Source organism: Delphinus delphis, chromosome X (genome assembly GCF_949987515.2).
Source record: "Delphinus delphis chromosome X, mDelDel1.2, whole genome shotgun sequence".
In the NCBI taxonomy this organism is placed as follows: Eukaryota; Metazoa; Chordata; class Mammalia; order Artiodactyla; family Delphinidae; genus Delphinus; species Delphinus delphis.
The window spans coordinates 55,061,631-55,079,131 of NC_082704.1; the positions used below are offsets into that span (position 1 = coordinate 55,061,631).

At 35.8% G+C, this 17,501-nt stretch overlaps 1 protein-coding gene across 1 annotated transcript in view; it reads left to right on the plus strand.

Moving 5' to 3' along the window:
- Positions 1-17,501, plus strand: part of CHM (CHM Rab escort protein) — a 207,637-nt gene that overhangs the window by 80,309 nt on the left and 109,827 nt on the right. The window contains exons 6-8 of the mRNA XM_060002983.1: positions 5,085-5,201; positions 5,721-5,841; positions 7,623-7,848. Coding sequence (XP_059858966.1) covers positions 5,085-5,201; positions 5,721-5,841; positions 7,623-7,848 — 464 coding nt within the window. The remainder of the gene's footprint in view (positions 1-5,084; positions 5,202-5,720; positions 5,842-7,622; positions 7,849-17,501) is intronic.

Consider the following 17,501-nt stretch of genomic DNA (forward strand, 5'->3'; position numbering starts at 1 on the left):
TTTTTCATTTATTTCTACTCTGATCTTTATGATTTCTTTCCTTCTGCTACCTTTGGGGATTTTTTGTTCCTATTTCTCTAATTGCTTTAGGTATAAGGTTAGGTTGTTTATTTGAGATGTTTCTTGTTTCTTGAAGTAGGGTTGTATTGCTATAAACTGCCCTCTTAGAACTGCCTTTGCTGCCTCCCATATTTGGGTCCTCGTGTTTTCATTTTCATTTGATTCTAGGTATTTTTTTATTTCTTCAGTGATTTCTGGGTTATTTAGTAGCGTATTGTTCAGCCTCCATGTGTTTGTATTTTTTAAGTGTTTTTCTGTAATTGATATCTAGTCTCATAGCATTGTCATCACAAAAGATACTTGATACGATTTCAATTATCTTAAATTTACCAAGGCTTCATATGTGACCCAAGATATGATCTATCCTCCAGAATGTTCCATGAGCATTTGAGAAGAAGGTGTATTCTGTTTTTTGTTTTGTTTTGTTTTGTTTTGTTTTGTATTGCGGTGCGCAGCCTTGTCACTGTTGTGGCCTCTCCCGCTGTGGAGCACAGGCTCCGGACGTGCAGGCTCAGCAGCCATGGCTCACGGGCCTAGCCGCTCTGCGGCATGTGGGATCTTCCCAGACCGGGGCACGAACCTGTGTCCCCTGCATCAGCAGGCGGACTCTCAACCACTGCACCACCCGGGAAGCCCTATTTTGTTGTTTTTTCATGCAATGTTCTATAAATATAATTTAAGTCCATCTTGTCTAATGTATCATTTAAAGCTTGTGTTTCCTTATTTTTCATTTTAGTTGATCTGTCCATTGGTAGAAAGTGGGATGTCAAAGTCCTGTATTATTTGGGTTACTGTTGATTTCCCCTTTTATGCCCATTAGCATTTGCCTTATTTATTGAGGTGCTCCTATATTGGGTGCATAAATATTTACAACTGTTATATCTTCATGGACTGGTCCCTTGATCATTCTGTAGTGTCCTTCTTTGGCTCCTGTAATAGTCTTTATTTTAAAGTCTATTTTGTGTGATATGAGAATTGCTACTCCAGCTTTCTTTTGATTTCCATTTGTGTGGAATATCTTTTTCCATCCTCTCACTTTCAGCCTGTATGTGTCCCTAGGTCTGCAGTGGGTCTCTTGTAGCCAGCATATATATGGGTCTTGTTTTTGTATCCATTCAGCCAGACTGTCTTTTGGTTGGAGCATTTAATCCATTTACATTTAAGGTAATTATCGATATGTATGTTCCTATTCCCATTTTCTTAATTGTTTTGGGTTTGTTTTTGTAGGTGTTTGCCTTCTCTTGTGTTTCCTGCCTAGAGCAGTTCTTTTAGCATTTGTTGTAAAGCTGGTTTGGTAGTGCTGAATTCTCCTGGCTTTTGCTTGTCTGTAAAGTTTTTAATTTCTCCGTCGAATCTGAATGAGATCCTTGCTGGGTAGAGTAATCTTGGTTGTAGGTTTCTCCCTTTCATCACTTTAAATATGTCCTGCCACGCCCTTCTGGCTTGCAGAGTTTCTGATGACAGATCAGCTGTTAACCTTATGGGGATTCCCTTGTATGTTATTTGTTGCTTTTGCCTTGTTGCTTTTAATATGTTGTCTTTGTATTTAAATTTTGATAGTTTGACTAATATGTGTCTTGGCATGTTTCTGCTTGCATTTATCCTGTATGGGACTCTCTGTGCTTCCTGGACTTGATTGACTATTTCTTTTCCCATATTAGGTAAGTTTTCAACTATAATCTCTTCAAATATTTTTCAGTCCCTTTCTTTTTCTCTTCTTCTTCTGAGACCCCTGTAATCGAACATTGGTGCATTTAATGTTGTCCCAGAGGTCTCTGAGACTGTCCTCAATTCTTTTCATTCTTTTTTCTTTATTCTGCTCTGTGGTAGTTGTTTCCACTAGTTTATCTTCCAAGTCACTTACCTGTTTGTCAGTTGTTCTGCTATTGATTCCTTCTAGAGAATTTTTAATTTCATTTATTGTGTTGTTCATCATTGTTTGTTTGCTCTTTAGTTCTTCTAGTACCTTGTTAAACGTTTCTTGTATTTTTTCCATTCTATTTCCAAGATTTTTAGATCATCTTTACTATCATTACTCTGAATTCTTTTTCAGGTAGACTGCCTATTTCCTCTTCATTTGTTAGGTCTGATGGGTTTTTACCTTGCTCCTTCATTTGCTGCATATTTCTCTGTCTTTCCATTTTGCTTAACTTACTGTGTTTGGGGTCTCCTTTTTGTAGGCTGCAGGTTTGTAGTTCCTGTTTTTTTTGGTGTCTGCCCCCAGTGGGTAAGGTTGTTTCAGTGGCTTGTGTAGGCTTCCTGGTGGAGGAGACTGGTGCCTGTCTTCTGATGGGTGGGGCTGGATGTAGTCTTTCTGCTGGGCAGGGCTGCATGCAGTGGTGTGTTTTGGGGTGTCTTTGAACTTAGTATGATTTTAGGCAGCCTCTCTGCTAATGCGTGGTGTTGTGTTCATTTCTTCCTAGTTGTTTCGGCATGCAGTGTCCAGCACTGGAGCTTGCTGGCCGTTTGGTGGAGCTGGGTCTTAGCATTGAGATGGAGATCTGTGGGAGAGCTCTCACCGATTAATATTACATGGAGCCTAGAGGTCTCTGGTAGCCCAGTGTCCTGAACTCGGCTCTCCCACCTCAGAGGCTCAGACCTGACACCAGGCCGGAGCACCAAGACCCTGTCAGCCACACAGCTCAGTAGAAAAGGGAGAAAAAAAGAAAGAAAAAAATTAATAAAATAAAATTATTAAAATAAAAGAATTGTTAAAATTTAAGAAATATTTAAAGTAATAAGAAAAAAGAAGAGATCAACCAAACTAATAAATCTATGAATGATAACAAGCACTAAAACCTATACTAAGATAAACATAAAAATCAGAAACAAGTCAATTGCAGACAGCAAATCCCAAGTCTGCAGTTCTCCCAAAGTCCACCGCCTCAGATTTGGGTTGATTCCTTGTCTATTCAGGTATTCCACAGATGCAGGGTACCTCAAGTTGATTATGGGAGTTTAATCTGCTGCTCCTGAGTCTGCAAGGAGAAAATTCTCTTTCTCTTCTTTCTTTGTACAGCTCCTGTGGTTCAGCTTTGGTTTTGGCCTCACGTCTTCGTGTAGGTTGCCCTCAGGCTTCTGTTCCCACCCAAACAGGATGGGGTTAAAGCATCGGCTGATTAGGGGCCTCTGGCTCACTCAGGCCGGAGGGAGGGAGGGGTAAGGTAGTTATAATTGGAATGCCAGATGAGCCTGCTGCAGCAGAGGCCAGAGTGAGTTTGCAACAGCCTGAGGCGTGCCTTGTGTTCTGCTGTGGGGTTTGTCCCTGGATCACAGGACCCTGGCAGTGGTGGGCTGCACAGGCTCGCAGGGCAGTGCGGCAGCGTTTGGGTAGTGACCTGTGCTTGCACACAGGATTCTTGGTGGCTGCAGCAGCAGTGTTAGCATTTCGTGCTCATCTCTTGTGTCTGAGCTGGTAGCCGGAGCTCATGCCCATCTCTGGAGCTAGTTTAAGCGGTGCTCTGCTTTCTGTGGGCAGACAGGGAAGGAATCCCCTCTCCTTGCGCTCCCCAAAACAATGGTCTCTTGCCTCTTAGGCAGGTCCAGAGTTTTTCCTGGACTCCCTCCCGGCTAGCTGTGGCGCACTAGCTCCCTTCAGGCTGTGTTCATGCAGCCAACCCCAGTCCTCTCCCTGAGCCCGAGCCTCAGGTCCCAGCCCCCGCCTGCCCTGGCTGGTGAGCAGACAAGCCTCTTGGGCTGGTGAGTGCTGGTCGGCACGGATCCTCTGTGCGGGAATCTCTCCGCTTTGCCCTCTGCACCCCTGTTGCTGCACTCTCCTCTGTGGCTCTGAAGCTTCCCCCCCCCGCCCACTCCCCATCTCCACCAGTGAAGGGGCTTCCTAGTGTGTGGAAGCTTTTCCTCCTTCACAGCTCCCTCCCAGAGGTGCAGGTCCCATCCCTCTTCTTTTGTCTGTTTTTTCTTTTGCCCTACCCAGGTACGTGGGGATTTTCTTGCCTTTTTGGAGATCTGAGGTCTTCTGCCAGCGTTCAGAGGTGTTCTGTAGGAGCTGTTCCACATGTAGATGTATTTCTGATGTATTTTTGGGGAGGAAGGTGATCTCCGCATCTTACTGCCATCTTGAAGGTCCCACCCCGAAAGTAATGGTTTTGATTGATTATTTAAATTTCCTTTTTTTGTAGTTAAGCTGTTTTTTTCTTTTTCCCCCTTATTTAAGATGTAATATTTACATTTTTTAATATTTATCGAGTTATAGGTACTTAAAGGTATCTCAGTATAGGAATTAGTGAAATCTGTTGCATTTATCCATTTGGTTAAATTCAAAACATGCTAGATAATACTGTTGAAATTGTTTTTGTCTCTCTGAAGTTGATTATGAGATATATTGAAAGATTAAATCAGTTTCACATGCATGCTAGCAATAACCATCATCCTCACTTCTTGAGAAAGACGTATCATATAAATCTAGATAGCTAGGATTACAGAGACCGTATAATTTCACTCTTTGGGTGGACATGTGTAGCCAGTCTTTTTCTTTTTTAGTTTATGAGGAGGTCCAGCAGGCTGGTTTCTTCTTAATAACCACCTGGCCTTATGTAAAGCTATAGTCTTTTATCCAAAACCCTTGGGGCCTGGTGTGTTGTTATTTGAATTTAAAAAAATATATTTTAGAAAGTAATACAGTATATATGCTAGCTGATATTTTATATATGATGTAACATTCTTAACAGGGTCTGAAGAGTCACTCTATAATTAAACATATTAATATTTCTGCAGTGAGATGTATGAATATTCACATTAACTGGGACAAGCGGATGGAAGAGCCTTGTATCAGTTTGGGTCAGTTATGAAAAAACTTTGGATTCCAGAATTTTTTGAATTTTGAATTTCAGATAATCAGTGGTGAACCTATAATAAAGTGTGTTATGTATTATAATATTAATAGGTATAATGCTTTTTACAAATAATTTAAAATATAACAAAATTATATGTCTTTATTTAGTGTTTATCAGTTTTTCCACTATTTCACCTTTTATTTCATTCTCTAAAATATTTTCTTTGTACAGCTGTTGTATTCTCGAGGATTGCTAATTGATCTTCTAATCAAATCTAATGTTAGTCGATATGCAGAGTTCAAAAATATTACCAGGATTCTTGCATTTCGAGAAGGAAGAGTGGAACAGGTACTGTGCTGAGCAAGTATTGTAACTGGGTATGATTTTGAGTTACTGTGTTTTATTTGGGAAGGATAAGCAAATACGATTGTTATTTTCCTGGTAAAGCAGCAAAATCCAATCCTGCATGGTGATTAACAACTGTAAATAGTAAGAGATTGCCAATTAAAATATCTAATGTTAATTTTCTCATGATTTATTCTGCAGCTTGATGTTGGTGTTGAGAAAGTGTTAATTTCAGACAGCGTTGCTAGATTTGAGCTGTCATTTGTTCCCAGTTAGGGGTGACATGCTGGTGGCCTTCTAATGGCCTAAAGAGCAACTTGGCAGGATTAAGTAAGAGAGCTCACAAGTTAATTAGCTCTGAAGTCAACAGCGATGCCATAAGAACTGATGGAAAGTAACATGAAACAGCCTGATTAGGAAGGAAATAATAATCTTGTTATACTTAAAGGGAAAGAAAACGTCATTTGGAATACTTGTATCACTAGGAAGCAGTTTCTTAACTTTTAAAATAATGTTTTTCAGGTTCCTTGCTCCAGAGCAGATGTCTTTAATAGCAAACAACTTACTATGGTAGAAAAGCGAATGCTAATGAAGTTTCTCACATTTTGTATGGAGTATGAGGAACATCCTGATGAATATAAAGGTATTGTTTTTCATTAAATTTGTTTTCTTACATTATTTGAGAGTTCTTATTATTTTAATATGCTTGCTCTGATTTAATGAGCTGCTCGCTATGCTTTTAAAATATTTTTACTTTGCACTGTCCAATAGGTTAGCCTCTAGCAAAATGTAGCTATTTAAATTTAAATTAATTAAAATAAAATAAAATTTAAAATTTGTTCCTCAGTCTCACTAGCCACACTTCAAGTGCTCAGTGGCCACACGTGGCTAGTGGCTACTATGGCTACAGTGCAGCTGTAGAACATTTTCATCATGACAGCAATTCTGTGCTGGGTGTTCATTTTTATTCTTGTTAATTAAACACTGCAGTCAACTGGTTCTTCATAGATGATACTCCCTTTTCATTATCCATTAATTTTTTAATCATTTTTTAAAATTGAAGTATAGTTAATTTACAATGTTATGTTAGTTTCAAGAGTACAGCAAAGTGATTCAGTTATATTTATATTATATATATATATATATTCTTTTTCATATTCTTTTCTGTTATAGTTTATTGTAAGATATTGAATATATTTCCCTGTGCTATACAGTAGGTCCTTGTTGTTTATCTATTTTACATATAGCAGTGCATATATGTTACTCTCCCACACCCCATCCATTAATTTTTTTATCAGTCATTAAAAAATCAGTATGTTTTTTCATTTTTCCAGGATCACTTTTGCTTGGAATGTTGAATTATTTATTTTGATTGATTAAAAACAAGCTAGATAGTATGGGGGTGGGAAACCCCTGGATTAGGCGAAGATATGGATGGTTTCTAGTCTTGGCTTTGACCCATCTCACTGTGTGATCTGGGACCAGTTACTTCAGAGTTCGTTGAAAGTTGAATACACCACTTTAATATCAGAGCTTTACACTTAAAGTGCATTGAGCTGGAAGAGTTATCCAAAATAGGAATATACTGACAATTCACTTATAAAGTTACAATGAGAAATACAGCAGTTTTTTTTATATTAGATGGAATATTAAAAGTCTAGCGCTTGTTCTTAAAGCTTCAAGTCCATTAGATACTGCCAGATTATTCTCCACAGTAGTATAAACTTATATTCTCTTAGGAAATTTTTATAATTTTTGTTTATATTATTTCTATGAAGTTTTTGTCTACCAATAACAGTCCAATTACATTTTTTCTGTTCTTGGCTTAAAGGAATAGTATTTAGGGGATCCTTATGTTTTGAGGTGTGATTATAAGGCAGTAAGACTGATTCCACTAGCCATACAGAAATTATTTTCATTACCTTTTAGTCATAGTTCATTGTTTGCAGTTTTAGGAAGAAATAGCAATTCAAAAACAACAAGTATTACTCTATCGTTTTCACCAAAAAAATTGCCATTTGTCATATTTAATATTTCAAAGTATAATTATTGGTATTATTCTGCAGTTTTAATAATAAAGTAAGATTATTGCCAACTGTGGAAACCTGTTGTGATGATTTAATTATTTAATACTTTTAATATTATTTAATACTTTTCTAATTTTTTAAATCCATAAAATACTAAACAAAGAATCATCATTTAAAGCTAAATATTGTATCGTCAGTCCAATTAGGATAGTGAGATTGTTTCTAGTTTTTTTTTGTCCCCCCACAATCAATAGTCTCTGTTTAAAATGTAATAATATTACCACCTGTGTCCTTTGCCAAGTGTTTTAAACAGATCTGATCTCATTTTTGTGCAATGGTTTTAAGTGGAAATTTGGGTTTGATTTTAATTGATAAATTTTCATCTTTCTTTTCATAGCCTATGAGGAAATTACATTTTCTGAATATTTAAAAACTCAGAAATTGACCCCCAACCTCCAATATTTTGTCCTACATTCAATTGCAATGACATCAGAGACAGCCAGCAGTACTATAGATGGTCTCAGAGCTACCAAAAACTTTCTTCACTGTCTTGGGCGGTATGGCAACACTCCATTTTTGTTTCCTTTATATGGCCAAGGAGAACTCCCTCAGTGTTTCTGCAGGTAAGACAGGCATTGGTTTTCTTATCTCTTTTAAACTGATACTTGAATAACAGATGAAAAATAGAAAGACAAAAATGAGATTTAATCAAGATTTAGTATATGCAAACTTATACTTTGTTGTTCTACTCTTTTATAATCTATTTGCCTGCCTACCTACTTACCTAAATGCTATAATCAGTCTGGCCTGTTTTTTAACTTCATAAAATAGAGTCATACTGTAAATTCCATTTTCCACTCAGTATTATGTTTCAAAGCATCATCCTTGTTGTGTGTGGTTATAGTTAAACTTATTTTCATTGCTACATAGTATTCCATTTTGAATATACCACAAGTTATTATTCCATTTTTCTGTTGATGGACACAGGGTTTTTCCAGTTTTTTGTTGTTATTAACATCCTGTGTATGTTTCAGAGTATACAAGTTCAAGATTTTCTCTAGTATACATATCTAGGAGTGGAATTACTGAGTCATGGGATATATGAAGGTTCATACAAGATAGTGTCCAGTTGTTTCTCCAGAGAGTTGTACCAGTTTACCTCCCCCAGCAGTATAGTATATAAGAATTCTCATAGCTCTACATCTTTGCCAACATTTGGTGTTATCAGACTTTTTAATTTTTGTCAGTCTAATTCACCTAAAGTATCATCACATTGTATTTTTATTTTACATTTCCTGAATTACTAATGAGGTTGAGCGTCTTCTCATATGATTATTGGCTATTCATGTTTTCTCTTTTGGGAAATGCTTGTTCATGTCTTTTACCCATTTGTCTCTTGGGTTGTTGTCTTTTTCTTATTGATTTGTAGGTGTTTTTATATATTCTGAATACTGATCTTTTCTCAGTTAAATGTGTTGCATGTATCTTGCCTTATGGTATTTATGATGCGTGGAGGTCATTAAGATTAATGTAGTCAAATATAGCAATCTTTTCTTTTATACTTAGAACTTTTGGGGGTAGTAGAGCATGGTAGTTAAGAACCTGGACTATGGAAACAGACTGCATAGATTTAAATCCTGGCTCCTCTATTTATTAGCCATGTAACCTTGGACAAGTTTCTCAATCTCTTTATTATGTTTTGAAAGAATCAACTTTTGGGTTTTTTGATTCTCTGTATCCTAGTTCATTAATTTCTGGTCTTTATTATCCTTTATTTTGCTTTCTTTGGGCTTTGTTCAACTCATCCCTCCCCTCCCCTGCCCTTGCAAATTCTTAGGCTGAAACCTAATGAGTTAAATAGTCACCTTTTTAATTTTCTAATATAAGCAATAATATGGTAAAGTTCTATTGTTTTGAATCTTACACAGTTATTATATATTATTTTCATTTTAATCCTAATTATCTTAATTTCCATTGTGATTTCTTCATTGACCCATGAGTTATGTATTTTTAAATAGCTAATCTGGTTGATTCTTTTGCTCTTACCATCTCATTTAATTCTACTGTGTATAGAAAATATGTTTTTATGGTACTAATTCTTTGAACTTTATGACTTAGTATGTCATCAATTTTTATAATCTTTCCACATGTGCTCAAGAAGAATGTGTTTATCTAGTTGTTGGTTACAGGGCTCTCTAATTATTGCTCTTGAAGTCTGATAAGTCAAACTTCGAGTTGTCATTTTCAAACTTTATTTTTATTGAAGTGTTTTTTCTTTGATCTGTCAATGATAAGAGTGATGTTGAAATCTCCCATTATGATTTTTGATTTGTCAGTTTCTCCCTATAATTCTATCAGTTTTTACCTTATATTTATTTTGAGGCAATTTATTAAGATTATATAAATTTATAATTGTTTAATCTTCCTGATGAATTTAATGTTTTGTATAGTCTGCTGACTTTCTCCATCCCTAATAATACATTTTTTTCTTAAAGTCTAGTTTATCTAATATCAAAGAGCTACTCCAACTTTTTAATATTTGCCTGTTATATCTTTCTCCATCCCTTTATTTTTCAACTATATTTAGAGCTCTAAATAGCATATTATTACATATTTTTAATTCCATCTGACAATTTCTATCTTTTACCAAGTAGTGTAAGTGCAGTTAACAGGAGTCTGTTCCTTCCTTCAGAAGTATATAATTTTAAAAGTTCCTCTAGTTTATGCTCTGGGCAGTTAATGCTTTCTAGTTTGTGTGCATATGAAAATAACTTTTTTTTTTGCCTTTTTTCTTGAGTGAATATTTGTTAGGTAAACATTTCTATGTTGGCAGTTCTTTTCTCTCAGTACGTTAAAATTTTATTCCACTGTCATTTGGGTTCCATTTTTGTTGTTGAGATGTTTGATGTCAGCCTAATTGTCATTTCTTTATAAGTGATATCTCTTTTTTCTCAGGCTGTTTTTGAGATATTTTGTCTACAGTGTTCTGCATTTTCACTACAGTGAATTTAGGTATTGGTTCCTTTGTATTTATCTAGCTTGATATAGGTCAAACCATATGAAATTAACAATATTAAAACATTTTGACCTACAATTCCATATGATTCAAACAACTACATTGCAAGTTCCTCTATCTTTGAATTGTCATTTATTATTTTAGAAAATTATCAGTCAGTATCTTGCAAATGTTGTTTTCATCCATTGTCTCTTATTTTCACCTTTTTGGAACCACAAATAGGTATGTTTTAGAACTTAGCATTCTCTCTTCCATGTTTTTTAATCTCTCTTTCATATTTTCTATTTCCTTGTCCTTCCTGCTACATTCTGGGTACCTAATAAAGGTCTGTTTTCCAGTTTATTCTCTTCACCTGTAACTAATCTGCAGTTTAACCCTTTTCTTTTACTCCAATATTTCTATCGTTCATTTTTAGAAGTTCTGCTTTTTCCCCCAAAATCTTCCTGTCATTGTTTGATAGACTCTTTTGCTTGGTCACTTCTTTCATATACAGATATTTTATATTCTGCCATGTGTTGTTTCTGTTGATTTACGTTAATGATTTATTTTCTTGTGCCATGCTTATTTTTGACTGAGAGTTTGTATCTGATTGATTTTAATCTGTGGAAATCTGGGGGCCCAAATTAAGAATGCTTTCCTTCAAGAATTATTTGTGTTTTCCTTCAGCCGGAAGGCACTAAGACTTGGGACCATTCTAACTCCCTTCAGGGGGTCTTTGCTTAATAAAGAAACCCCAGATACAGCTCCCACACTGATACGGGCAACACGACTTGTTTGTTTGTTTTTTTTTTAATTGCAGTGTTTGTTGCTCAAAGCTTTGAGTTCAGCTCAGGGTTTGTACTGTGCATATGTGTGTTTGGGGTTGTGGATTTCCTATGGACATTTCTCTTATTTCCTTCACTCTCAGCAGTGCAATAAAAATTATGTTTAATGTAAGAAATAGTCTTTTGTTAGTAATAGGAGGTCCCTTCACAGTATCTAGTCCAATATGTGATTTTATGAATGGTGGTAAGAATGTTATAAATTTGAAAGTAACTTAATTCTGAAAGATAGGTCTGTGTAATTCCAGACAAGTTCTTTCTCCTCCACCTATTGTCAAAGTAGGGATGAATGGGCAGTGTCATGTCCCCCAGGACCAGAGGTCCTCCTATCAATTGAAACTAATAGGGGAGTTGTATGGGTTTCTTAATCATTCTTTTCCTCTTCCTGTGGCTTTGCCCGATTCAGAGGGAGCTACACTACTTTCTCTCATGTTCCCACTTGCCACTTACTCCTACAGAACTTTAGGGTAAGGAATAGGGACAAAATCAACAGGTCACTGGGGAGTGAGCAGAAGATCACTGGCTTCCTTACCAGCACTTTATGAAAATGGATTATTTAACCTCATTCTTATTTTTTCACAAAATCCATTTATTTCCTTTCCTAATTCATATATTTGTAAATATATATTTAATGTTTGTTTATTTGTTATTTTTAAGGGAAACAACATTTAAAAGTTTCATTTGTCCTGTACTGATAAAAAATTTGAATGACACCCTTATGTGTTGAATTCTAGACAAAGGAAATATTTTTCGCCAAAGATGATTGTAACCTTCTTAAGGCTGAGGTTTTATCAGCCTTCTGTATCTTTTTATCCTCTGCAAGCCTATCTCAGAATTTTGTGTGTGGTTCATATTTAATGTTTGTTATAAAAATTATATCTCGCTCTCTCCAATTTGAAGTGAATTGAAATTTCAGGGAATGATATAATTAAATGTATATGTATTTGTGTAGATAGATAGATATTAAAGACAACAACAAAAGACTGTTATATTTGAAGTAGTATATTAAACTTCTGGGTGGTTCTTTGGCAACTCTGAGTTCTTCCTACATATTATATATATGAATCTGTGTGTTTATAAGTTATAATAAAATGCATTTACTTGGCCTAGGGATATTAACTTTTAATTTTATATTTGATTCCCTGCATAATGCTTTACAATTTCATATAAATATTGTTCTGTTTATATCCTAAAGTACTAACACTACCACCATCTGTACATCATAGTCTACACTTTTTATCACCAGGTTATCAGAATTAGGTATCACCTGTTCTGTGATTTCTAACCACCGTTTTATATTCTGTTTTAATATAACCCTCTTAAGCATTTCTCACAGCCAGTTACAGTGTGTTCTCATCAAGGCTACTGTTATAAATGGCATGCATGTATATTTATGTGAAGGATTCAAAGACTTTTGTAAGTCATATCCTTGCATTCTAAATGAACTCTGCATAAACTATAACATTTTAACTACTGGAGATAACTTTCATGAATGACCACCCTTTGAGGTTTTTATCAATTTAAATAGGTAGGGTTTTTTTTTCAGCAAAGAAAATGAAGCTTATTTATTGTACTACCTATTACCCATTGATATGTCAAGATACATAAATTGAACCATACTGGAAGAAAGTCATTGAAACCTATATATTTTTCTAGTCTAGCAAGCCATAGAATTTCCCCTACTGTATATTCGTTGGTTAATATTTTTTCTGGCACACTGGGCAGGATATGTATGCAGTATATAGGTTTTTAAACTCTCACACTATATCTTCCAAACAGAAGTCCTTTTTAAGCCCTAACCAAGTAATTTGTTTCTGTTATCTGTGTGGTTGGTAACATGGTAGCCTTTAGAACTACTTTCTAGTTCAGAATGGGTTTCATATACTGTGTCGTGTTTTCATAACCTATGAAATGGAGCAGTACCTGTGGGAGCAAACAAACTCTACATTTTTTTTTATAAATAGACTTAGACTGCCTGGAGATTGTTACTTGTTTTTTGTAAAGAGAGAGAATTTAACTAATAGTTTACTAGGTAATTCTGCCTTCCATTCTTCAGATTTTAGCCTACATTTTATTTCCTTTTTTTCCTTTAATGTAATGGGATTGTTAAAACATACAGAATGAATATGTTTTACTTTTAACATGTAATATAAATTGTGTGTGTGTGTGTAAAATCACCACTGAATATTTTGTACCAAGTATTCGCATTCAAATATCATTTTCCTGAGTATTGTATATGGAAAATTGAATAGATGCATGATCTACCTCAGGAAATTGTGGAACACACATTGATTAAATTAGAGCTTTTTAAAAAAGAGAATGAAAGAACACCAAAAGTCCAAAACATATAAGTAACTTGCTCAAGATTATAGGAATAGCATGGAACAACAGGAAAGGGAATCTCCCATTTGATACATTCAATCAGTAATGGAAGAAAGAATGATGCCCCAAATGGGCCACATAGATGCTACTATGATTTTGTCATAACCATGGAATTGGTTTTTTAATATAAAGTGTAAGGTATTTTATATTTTGTCTTTTTTCCTCTGCTTTAAAAAAATAACTTCTTTAGTCCAAAGTCCAAGATCAAAACATACACTTTACTGAATGTTGTATTGTTCTATTTGGAGAACTCATAGTATAAAACATCTCTCAGACCAAAGTTGCCTGCTTATTTTCTTCTGTAATAACCAAGCTTTTATTTTTTCTTTTTTTTTTTTTTTTTTTGCGGTACGCGGGCCTCTCACTGTTGGGGCCTCTCCCTTGCGGAGCACAATCTCCGGACACGTAGGCTCATGGGCCATGGCTCACGGGCCCAGCGGCTCCGCGGCATGTGGGATCTTCCCGGACCGGGGCACGAACCCGTGTCCCCTGCATCGGCAGGCAGACTCTCAACCACTGCGCCACCAGGGACGCCCCCAAGCTTTTTTATTTAGAGAATTTTCAGAAATCTAAGAGATGTTTGTTAACCTGGATCAACATATTTGAAAACCAAGAGAAGCCTTAAAATTGATGAAAGATTATACTGATGGAAAATTTTATGAGTTTATTTATGGCTTCAACTGCATGTGAAGTCAGAAAAAGCAAAATTGAGATGGTTTTTTACTGTCTGCCCCCAATGTTCTTACCCCTTCACCCCAACAAGTGTGGGCTAGATTATGGATCTAGATTCTTTAATTGTACATTTTTTCCCCCTCAACAGCATTCTCCTTAATCTCTCTTCTTGTAAAAATCTCCCTACTATTTTGCTAGTGATATGACAGAAAAACTTAGAGTTGGAAGAATGCTGTTATATTGTTTTGACTGGTTGTCTAATTTTACAAATGAGGAAAGTTAAGGTAAAGAGAGGCTGAGACTAGAAACCAGATTTCCTGGTATGCATTCTACACAACTCACTTCTTCTACAATGTTTCTTTAAACAATGTTTTCTGGAAAAAATTAAGAGGAGATAGTTAATTAAAATATTGTTATTTGGGGGGATTTTTAAATATTTGTGGTTTAACAACTTGTAATTTGCTATGATTTCTTTTCTCACAGTCGATGCATAGTCATTCCCCCACCACCACCCACCACCCCCGCAAAAAAGACAGGAGAGAATAAGGGCCATTCTTACCGTGTTCTAGAAACATGTTCTGATTCTGTGCCCAATAGGAAATACCAGTTTAGATGAATAAAGAAATTATGTCAAATTCCTAAATTTACCTAATTGATAAAGGTAAAAGGAGAAACAGACCATGAGCAAATCGATCTCCCCCCCACCCCTATAACTTGTATGTATGCATTTGATAAACAGTAATGCAGATGAGCCCAGTAGCAGTTATGTTTTATACGTTTTGGGGACTAGTTAGCATTGATCTGTTTTATGCTCCAAATCCCATTGGTTTCCTCCCACAGTGTCATAAGTAGAACTCCACGATACACCTAGGTGCAGAATCTGGCCCTATGTCTGATTGTTGGTAGATTTGATCAATCCAAATGTATGTGTGTGTGTATTTATGTAAAGCTTGATTATTGAATCAAGCCTTAAATATTTGAAATTAAATGTTAAAAAATTGCCAGAGTGAATTTAAAAGAAACGGATTAATTAATTGGACATCAAGTATATAAATCATATGGTTAAGAAATATTTTCACAGTGGATCGCTACACACTATTGTTTTGCAGCAGTGCAGCTGAATAGAACTACATTGAAATATACCAAAGGTTCTTAATCTAGGGTCCATAGGTCCTTGGAACTTATATATAACAGGTTATATGTATATCTTTATAAAAATATTGGTAGTTTCATCAGATTTTCACAGGCATCCGTGACCTAATAAGGGTTGAGAACCATTGTGAGAATTTTCTATAAAAGAAAGCATTTTTTTACTCAGATAATCATCCTTAAGAGCTTATAAAAAGAAGAGGTTCTAAAGAGTGAATAGCAAAGGTGCTTCTGGGCTCTAAAGACCAGGGAGAGATGGGAAAACTTGAAAATATTGCTATTGGAACTGTAATTTACAAGCGCCTCTTCGGGTAGATGCAAGCAGATATCTGTGCTCTAGTGGTGTGGGGGAGAAGTAAGTTCAGTGCAGTGAACCAGAGTGTACATTTTAGAGCCAGACCAATGGGGTCAAATTCCGGTTTCACCATGTGCTAGCTGTGTATCATTGTGCAAGTTATTTAAACTCTCTGTGTTCCAGTCTCTTCAGTTTTTCCATGGGGATAATAATAGTAGTATCTACTTCATAGGTTGTGAGGCTTAAAGTGAATTAATATCTAGAAAGTGCTTAAACAGTACTTGCCTTAGTAAGTACTACATAAGTGTTAGGTGTTACTACTCTTACTGTTACTATGATTATGATGATTACTGCTGCTGTTGCTGCTGTTGTAGAATGCTACCAGGGCAAGTATGAGACCAAGTTAGGGACTGAGCTAGATTTGTGTTCTAATCCAGTGGGTCAACAAACTTTTTCTGTAAGGGTCAGATAGTAAATAGTTTAGGCTTTGCAAGCCATATGGTTTTGGTTGAAACTATTTGCAGTCTTAGACAGTATGTAAAAGAATGGACGTGGCTGTGTTCCAAAAAAACTTTATTTACAAAAATAGGTGGTAGTTTTTCCGACCCTAGTGTAATCAACGGGATAGACTTGTACCTACAAAACATGATAATTTTTTTAAAACCTTGATGTTAGGAAATTATAGAAAATTGCCTGAGTGCAATACCTGGTATTTATTAGTCATTCATTAAGTATTTGATGGATAAGTGAGTGAATAGTTGGTATTTATGAATTGCTGCAAAAATTAGGTGTTAAAGGGCCCATAGAGCAATATTTCTCAAGCTTTCACTTACGTCAGAATTTAACAGATTACTGTGTCCCATTCCCAGAGTTTCTGACTTGTAGATCTGAAGTGGGGCCTGGAAATTTGCATTCTAATAAGTTTCCAGATGTTGTTGATGCTGCTTGTTTAGGGAACACTGCTGAAGGGGAAGCAGCCAGGGGAATTGCTCTCCGGGCCCAATTCTAATCAACAAGAAGGAAAAGATTTAGTTAAAGTGACAGAAAACTTGTGAAGAAGCATCTCTGTCATTTGTTATAAGTTTGATTATTTTCATTTCTTCCCATTTTAATTCAACAGCTATTTTTTAAGCGTCTGTTCTCTACTTTATACTCTCCTAGGTGTAGTGGATATATATGAAAAAGAATATGATATAGTCAGACTTTGATGGCAGTGTCAATAGTGTTTACTGTAGTTGAGGAAAGAAAATAAAATGCACACTCATAGACCAATTAAAGAATAAGAAAACATATTTCATCAGGTTCCAGAGTGTGCAATGCAGGAATGAATGCCATCAGTACTCAGAAATGATTTGAAGGAGCCTAAACAGATATGACATGAAATTAATTTAATCAAAGCACACAGATGACACTTAGGAAGTTATAGGAATCTCAGACTGCTCTGTTAACCCATCCATTTCTAGAAAAGAGCAAGAAGATTGGGCTCCACTCTATGCTAAGAACCATCAGTGGTCTGACCCCACCTTGTCATTGAACATGGTCCATTTCTGTGAGATACATAATTGTTCTAGAGGCTCTTGATTTAGGCTAGCTTCTCAATTGAAGTATTGTTGACATTTTTGGCAGTATAATTCTTTGTTGTGATGTTGAAAGAGCTGTCCTATGCATTTTAGGATGTTTATTTAGCAGCATCTCTGGCCTCTATCCACTAGATGCCACTACCTTCACCTACCTACTTGTGACAGACAAAAATATCTCCAGACATTGCCAAATGTCCCCCGGGGCAAAATAGTCCCTGTTTGAGAAATACTGGTTTAGTCCAACTCAGTATATATTTAATTTGGTGTAGTCTACTCTAGTTAAATGTTGACAGGCAGGGAGAATAAAATGTTCTTTCAGGTCTTTCTTACATTCTTCTTACTCAACTTTTGGTTCTATAAT